Source organism: Etheostoma spectabile, chromosome 8 (assembly GCF_008692095.1).
Source record: "Etheostoma spectabile isolate EspeVRDwgs_2016 chromosome 8, UIUC_Espe_1.0, whole genome shotgun sequence".
Taxonomy (NCBI): Eukaryota; Metazoa; Chordata; class Actinopteri; order Perciformes; family Percidae; genus Etheostoma; species Etheostoma spectabile.
In genome coordinates this window covers 1,168,680-1,176,976 of record NC_045740.1, presented here as the reverse complement: position 1 = coordinate 1,176,976, position 8,297 = coordinate 1,168,680, and the positions used below count along the sequence as shown (strand labels likewise).

At 40.6% G+C, this 8,297-nt stretch overlaps 1 protein-coding gene across 1 annotated transcript in view; it reads left to right on the top strand.

Moving 5' to 3' along the window:
- Window positions 1-1,189: 1,189 nt before the first annotated feature.
- The window catches only part of pllp (plasmolipin), a 13,127-nt gene continuing 6,019 nt past the window's right edge, over window positions 1,190-8,297 (top strand). Inside the window, exon 1 of the mRNA XM_032522807.1 lies at window positions 1,190-1,740. Within this exon, the coding sequence (XP_032378698.1) occupies window positions 1,576-1,740 (165 nt within the window). The 5' untranslated portion in view covers window positions 1,190-1,575. The remainder of the gene's footprint in view (window positions 1,741-8,297) is intronic.

Genomic DNA, 8,297 nt, shown 5'->3' with positions numbered 1-8,297 from the left:
CTCCTCTGGAGGCGTGGGTTCGAATCCCACTTCTGACAGGAAGCTTTTCATCTTTTCTTTACCAATCAAATGCTACATCCTGTCTGAAACATCCGGTAGCCTATATGTTGGTTTCTACACAGCTGCTACACATTGTACAACTTTTATTACGCAACACTGCCATACAACATATACATAAATTACATACATCTTACTTAAATGTCCACTATAGTGTAAACAAGAAGAAATCTGACAACGTGATCTATTTATTGTACTGTATAAATGATGTTATTGCAATTATGTAATAATTACATTTTTCTTGGCTGTTGTGTTTTATTCAGATGTTGTATGTACTGTCTGTGTCATGACATATTGAGTGTTTAGTAAATATGATGGGGTGAAATGGTTGTTTTGTGAAATGAGTTGAAAGAATTAATTCACTCTTCAAGTAGCCTATAACTCTGACCCAGTTTCACTTCAAACACCAGCACACTACTCACTTTTTCTCACTTAAGGACAGTTGCTCACAGAATGTTGGTTTTGAGTTATACATTTACAGCATACTATCTGGTCATGTGTCATTATTAAACTCAGTGCAGCAATACACAACCCCTTTGTCTTTCATGAAATATCTGTGGGCCTGTTTCAGGAAGTTAATTAATTTACCCTGAGATGGGAAACTTAGTTTTAGGGTCCAGAACAGCTGATTTGAGTTGGTTCAATCAACTCAGAGTAGGTTGACTCAGAGTTAAGTACGTGCACCACCACAATAAAAAGGCAGCTTGAATGGAGCCAGGATACTATGATTCACCATGGTAACAACCGCAAACAGACTGGTCGGCAGAAATACTCATGCGCACATACAACAAGTTTGAATATTTACATTTAGTTAAAAAAGCAACACAGTGGCCTCTGCAAAAGAGAGAATTTGTGTGGGGTGAAATGGAAATCAGAGGGCAGAGACAGAGAATCTCGAGGTTTCTTGAAGAAAACCTGCTCCCGACCAGGTTTGGTTTCTTGCTCCACCTCCTCCCAGTTTTCAAATAGGTTAATGAGTCATTCAGGTAAGAGACATCTGGGAGCCATGTGGGAAGTGCCAGGGGGAGATAAAGACGGTAAAAGAGCGAGAGCAAAACACATAGAGAGAGATGACAAAACACTCAGTGCTTGTGTGTGTAAGAGAGAGAGAGAGAGAGAGAGAGAGAGAGAGAGAGAAATGTAGAGAGACCGGCACACCACCACCATTAGCCACCTGTCAGTCCAGGTGGAGAAACGTACTGCTGGACATCTGAGCCTGGAGGTTTTACTGAAAGACACCTCTTTAACTCGGGAGAGTTTACATTTCTTTTATTTATTTAACTATCAGTCTTTTTTAGGGTTTTATTTAATATTTGTGTTTTGGAAGGAACTGAACTTTAGTCTTGCTGTGGCCACTAGCAGATGTACTCTATGGTTTACTGAATCCCAACCAGCAAGGTATTTTTTGAGGAGGATTGTTTTCATCAGTCTCTGTTGATCCTTAGACTGAATCCTTAAGGAGTTTTCTGTTGGTGTGGCGGTTTCTGAGAGACCCATCTTCGGATAAGCGGCGTGATCATGGCAGACTTCCCGTCCAAGGTTACCACGGAGACCAGCTCCCCCCACTCCCAGAGCTCTCAGCAGGGGGGCAACAGCCTCCAAGGGCTGGCCGCTAACTTCACCACTATGATGGACATGTCCTTTATCCGAAGCATCCCGGCCATCCTCATGATTGTTGAAATAGTATGTAACAGGTGACACTGTTCTGTTTTTACTCTATTTAACTGTATTCAGTGCAAACTTATACTCTCTTCTGTTCTTTTCTATTGCATTCTGTTTCCCTCGGGTAGGCCAACATCATGACTGAAACCATTGGTTGATTAATTTACAGATTTTTAAAGAATAAGGTTGGTGATATTCTTTATTTTCCCTAATGTCACCACAAAAAGACCAAAACCAACCATGCGTTATTCCATCTCCTAATACTTTAACATGACTTTCTTACCCGGACTATAACTCTCAGCCCCAGGTCCATTTTCCCCCCAACTGAGGACGTCCATCTTTTAAATTAAATATATTTATACTGTAGTTTTAGAAAACTGAAATAATGAAACAGCTGGGCTCTGTAGTGTCAAGCAAATGTTACAAAGAAGAGTAAATAGTTCATTTGTTGGGGACTAGTTTCTGGATGGATTAATACACATTGGTGTTCTGGAGAAAATATACAGCAGCAGGACAGTCTATGTGGGATCAACTTAAAAAAAAGGACAGTGCCCATGTTCACCATAATATAGGAAAATGTCACCCAGTGCTACCTTGTGTTTGAATAGTTTTTAGAAATTTAGACATTTGACATTTTAGACATTTAGACAGAATGAAACTCATTTCCCCCTCTATGTATTTGCACTAAACTCTGATCCTACAAAGGACATGTGACATGTGCAGGAGATCTTTGTCCCCTGAAGGCCCTCTCTCCTCCTGTTACACCTCTCCAACCATCCTATCAACACACTCAACCTATAGCTTAGTCAGAGGTACAATGTTCATTCTGTATATGATCTGAATGTTAAACATTTGTTAACTCTCTCGTTTTATTGGCATTGACTGGTATTGTAGTAGTCTGGCCGGGTAGCTAGGGCGTTGCAGTTGAACCCTGAGGTGATCCAGGTGACATCTTTCAGCCCGACTATTCAAGAAAATCAACAGCAACCTTGGCCTGTACTGTTTGTGGTATTGTGTGTGTGAGTAGGGAAACATGCTTTACAATTAAGTTGTTTCATTGTGAATAAACTAAACAACAGTGACTATCAGTCTTGCAATGTTTAAAAGGTTAACAAGCTGTAAACGTTGCTTGACAATAAAATTAATAAAAAAATAGAGCAAGTTTATGGACTAAAAGAAAAGTCATAAACACCACCACATGACTTTTCTAAGCTCTCCCTTTAATGTTCAAGCTGCATTCATTGATTTAGATTTTCTGGAAAGTCTTAGCAAACTGTTGCCTCATTTGGAGTCATCTCTCTGACCACCTGACAAATATACAGTAAGTCAAATATTCCAATAACTTATTTAGGCTCTGTTTTGGTCTCCACCAACTCCTGAGGAAAATATCTTGCCCATGCTGCTGAATGCTTCACTATGTTAACTAGCTAGTCGTTAACTTCACATTTATAGAATCATTTCACACATCATAGGAGATTGTCCGTGTCCGACTGGAACAGAGTGCATAGGAGGCCGGACATGACGCAGATTACACCACAGTCACAAAACTGGTTCATAGATTGTTCAACAACGAATCTCACACTTCTTTACCCATCAGTTTATGTGTGTGGGCGTCAGTTGCGTGGGGAACTGAGCAGCCCCCGTCCGCTGCAGAGAGTTGACAGGATTGAAACTGCAGCAGCTTCAGCGGCTTCAGAGTAAAAAAATCATTATGTTCAAATGTGTAGAGGTTGGCAGGAAATGTCTGAAATGTTTGGTAAATGTGAGATGTTCGAGACACACAATCTCTTTACACAAGGAAATTAATTTGGCAACGTACGTGTGACGTCAACCCGTTCTCACTCCCGCTTGGTCATGGGCTCTCAGAGTCACATACAGATACAGAGTCTGGGATGTGGGGACTGCTGGGGAATTCCGTTTATTGGTCAAATTTGCGAAAAGGTAGCTGTGACTGGTCAAAATTGCGAGTCGCATTAAAGTCATGGTCTTTGGTCGAATTTGCGTGGATTGGCGTGACCGTGACATTGCAAAATCCTGGAGGTATTGATTCTCCGCTCAGTGAGCTGCACTATTCACACATGGGCTCAACTGGAGAATGCACAGCCTTTGGTCTGAGAAACTGGCGGGGTCAAGTCTGTTTAATGTCTAGTCCAACTGATTCAATCTGTTCACAATTCCCATACAGCTATGCCAGGTGATGTTCTAGGTTTGCAGTGCATGTGTGAAAGGCCCGAGTATCTGGCTGCGGTTTGATGGCTTGGTGATTAGCTGCATAAGTTCCTGTTTTAGAACGTTTGTGGCCTGTATCATGATTCATCATATTCATATATATCTTGCAAAAACAGAATGTCTTACATGAATTCACAGATATTTTTTGATAAAAAGACTTTCCGTTTCAGGTAATAGATAAGCGTTAGCCATTTCCATCAGGTCATCATTGAAGTTGGACCTGACTGAACTAAAGTGTCTGACTTACTAAGCAAGGAGACTTATTTAAAAAAGGCTGTTTTATCAAGTTTGACTTTTCAAACAATCAAGCCAACCGGTTTAAGCAAAACTGGATAAATAATTAAATGTTGGCGCCATTTTCATAATTACACAATAATAGTTTAGTAAATGAAACTGTATTCCCTCCAGGATTTTGCAATGTCGCTTTCGAAACAAATTCAACCAATTACCGTAAATCAGACCAATCACAGAAGTTTTTCGCAACTTCAACCAATCACAGCAGTCCCACATGCCAGACTTTGCTTCAGTATGTGACTCTAAGGACGCGACTGAGAGCCACTGACCAAGCAGGAGTGAGAATGGGTTGTAATACATGTTCCTCACCAAATTCATTTCATGTTTTTGATTCATGTTTGTGACTCAAACATTTCCCATTTCCCAACACGTCCAGTGAAAGACGGTGCAAAACATTCCAGACCGTCCTGCCAACCTGTACACATTTTAACATCAAAGAAACGCTGTAACGTTTTTTCACTCTGAAGTCGCTGAAGCTGCTGCTGTTTCAATCCTGTTGGCTCTCTGCAGCGGGCGGGGGCTGCTCAGTTCCCCCCTGCGACTGGCGTTCGTTTGTTCACACTCACAGACACAGACAGACACACACTGGATGCAGGAAAAACCAGAGATACACAGTGACCTGTATTAAGGACAGCTACGCTCGTTATTGCAAGTGCAATGATATGTTAAAGTCCAATAAGTCCTTTATCAAACCGTATTAATGTGTCTCCCAGCCCAGGCCAGGATGACACGTTAAAATTTGATGCATTCAATAAATTATTTTTGGTCTTAAATCCACCAGCCATTTTCATATTATACCACCATTTGCCACATCCTGAGCCTTTTTGGTAAGGTTACTAGAAAAACTCAGCTCACAGTAGTTTTATTCTCCCCAAAATAAGTATCCCAAAAATAAATTACAACTTTTTTTTGCAATTTTCAAAGTCTCTCCCAACTTCATCACAACAAAAATACAAAAGATATCGCAACCTTTGTAGCAATTTAACTACTTTAAGGTTGTTAAATCTCACTGTTAGTGTGTCACAGTTACACTTGTTTGTTTTGTGGCCTTTCAGCCTAATCTTCAGAGAACAGAGTCCTTTGTGTGTCTCTCTGTGTGTGTATATGTGTGTGTGTGTGTGTGTGTGTGTATATGAGATGTTTTCTAGGATTATTGATATGAAAATCTATTGACCTAATTGCTAAATGTGACCTTATCTAACGTCAATAATTTAACTGACCCCCTGTTTAGTAGCGTGACTGCAGACTGTGTGGTGGAAACGACATTTTGCATTTTCCCAGCATCAACAACAGGGGAAGAATTATGCAAGAAAAAAAAAAAAAAAAAAAAAAAAAGGGAAGTTGGTTACCAGAATAGTTATTTGAAATTCTTTCAAAACCAACGGTCACTGCATTCATCCATCTGCGTACGTTACATTCATAGAACAGCAGGTTTCCTGTTTCAAACTTCCAACTCTTATGCATATTATACACAAAATGCCCCATGCATACTGCATATAAAAACATCTGCATAATATATAAATGCTGGAACCTGTTTAACAGTGCATGCTTTACCTTGATAGATGCTTAAACATGGGCGGTGAAAAGACAAAGTTGTCTTTAACAAAGATTTGACATTTATTTTAACTTTATCCTGAGTCCGTTTTGCCGTAATTAACATTCAGTGATAAAGCTATTACAGGTGGAATAAATACGTTGCTTCCTGTACTGCCCTGGCAGTGAACAGTAGACTTTGTAAAGGTCCATATCAGAGTGCACAGTGTGTGTGTGTGTGTGGTGTGTGTGTGTGTGTGTGTGTGTGTGTGTGTGTGTGGTGTGTGGGGTGTGTTTGTGGGTGGTGTGTGTGTGTGTGTGTGTGTGTGTGTGTGTGTGTGTGTGCGTGTGCGTGTGTGTGTGTGTGTGTGGATGCTACCATTGCTGTAAACCAGCAGTCACTGTTGCCTGTTGAACAGGATATAAAACAACATATCCAGCATGCATTTGTGTGTTACAAAGTGAAACATGATCTCTGCAGACAGTCTGATCTTTGGATACAGCAAAGAGAGGAGCCCTGTGTGGTTTCTGTCTGGATGATGTCTCATTTTGTTTTAAAAAGAATAAATGGTGATTTTTAGACTTAGCTTTTTGTAGAAATATATTGTAAACAAAATAGAACTTCAATGAGAATGCTCACATTTTCCATAGATCTTACATTGACCATGGTTTGTCACGTTCCCCTCAGGATGAATGGTATCGACTTTTCACATGATCACAGTTTCAATGTGTCCCATACTTTGGTTTAAGACCAAATACACAGAAAAGTAATGGGATTTCCATCAGCCTCAGGGGTACTTTGTGTTTGATGCAAGTTGGCAAACACTAGCATGCTAAACAAAGATGGTGAACATTGTTAAACATTAGCTTGTTAGCCAGTCAATTTAACCATCTTGCAATGCTAGCATTATTTAATGCGTAGGCCTTCCGTGACATTACCAGCGCAGGGTCCATCACTTCTCAACCCCCAGAAATTTCATTTCAAAAGTTCTGCAGCCAAATTCACAAATTTAAAGATGAAAAAGCCAAGTCAATTATCACAGCCAATGATGAATAAGTATTATTGATCAGCATACTTTCCAATCTCCACAATTGTTTTTCAATATCACACACGTTGTGATGTTTTTTGAATTTCTGTAAACTGCTTTGGGAGAGAGAGCAAGAGAGCGAGAGAGTGAGCAAGAGCGTGTTTCCAGATCTATTACTCTCCGTTGGTGTCTCTGATGCATTTTAACATTAAGGAATCCCCAAGGCTTGGCTGATTTTTTTGAGAGCTGTATATCCCAAGCCTTACTCATGCGCTAACAGCCCTATATACAGTACGCACATTTACCTCAAACACATTGTTCCTGGATACGTCTTGAAGACACGTACATGTGTAGACACTTTGTCTGTACTTCTTTGCAGAGGTTGCACTCTAGTAGTAAACTGCTACAGAACCCATGATTCTTCAGATCAATGTCAACTTTAAGCCCTGTCCCTGCGGAATGAGGACAAATTAAACCACCAAGCAGTTCCTTCAAATGCGCTCCATGAATGACCAGCCACTGCTGTGTGGCGCTCTCATTACCTCCGTTGTCTGAACACTTGTGTTTTTGTCCGAACGACAGTTTACGCATCACCCTAGATGAGAGCACTTTCTAACGGTATATGTGATGACAAAGGCAGCAAAGCAGAGCAGCATGTTGATTTAGAATGCTGACTTTTTTGAACTTTTCTTTCACCACCAAGTCTGAAAGAAGAAATGTTATTGAAGACAAACAAAGCCCAAAATCTCCAAATTAACCAATGAAAAAAAAGATGTTTTTGCTTGTTGTGTCTTCCCTAAAACTTTGTCTGACATTCTGGGGACACAGTTAAACCGGACCCATTGTTGACTGTATTCGGAGTACCAAGAGAGGACAGTCCTATTACAGGACCCACTCTTGGTAGCGAGGTTCAGAGCTCTTGCAGCATGCAGATTTATTCTATTGAACTGGAAACAAGCGCAACCTCCCACTTTCATTATGTTGATCAAAGACGTTATGCGGCACCTAAAACAGGAAATACTCAGTAGTACATTATGTAGTTTGTTGAAAGATTTTGCAAGACTTTTCAACCTTAATTGATATTGTAGAAGCTAGGCAATAAATACGCCCTTGGCTCTTAAGGCCTTCAGACAATCTGCAAGGTTGGTGAATCGAGTCTGTTCGGTGTGTTCCATGCCGTCGTCCGCTGGAGGGGTCGGCGGCCTTCATTTTGGCCGACCTGACATGCTCGGTCGGAACGCGGACCCTGCCGGCAGTGGGACTCAAATGACCAGTCCGATTGGTGGAGTGCTAACCCAAAAATGACGATTAGGATAAGCGTGACTAGAGACTCTAAAAATCTGACGAAAATCTTTTATACTGACCTTTGTTGATCTGAAATGAAGACAGAGTCAGTAACTGGATGGCCTATTTCTTAAAATGTTTTCAGAAACACGTTTTGATTACCTATTTTAGTAAAATATGAGATTATTCTGAACAAGCCGCCATGACAGT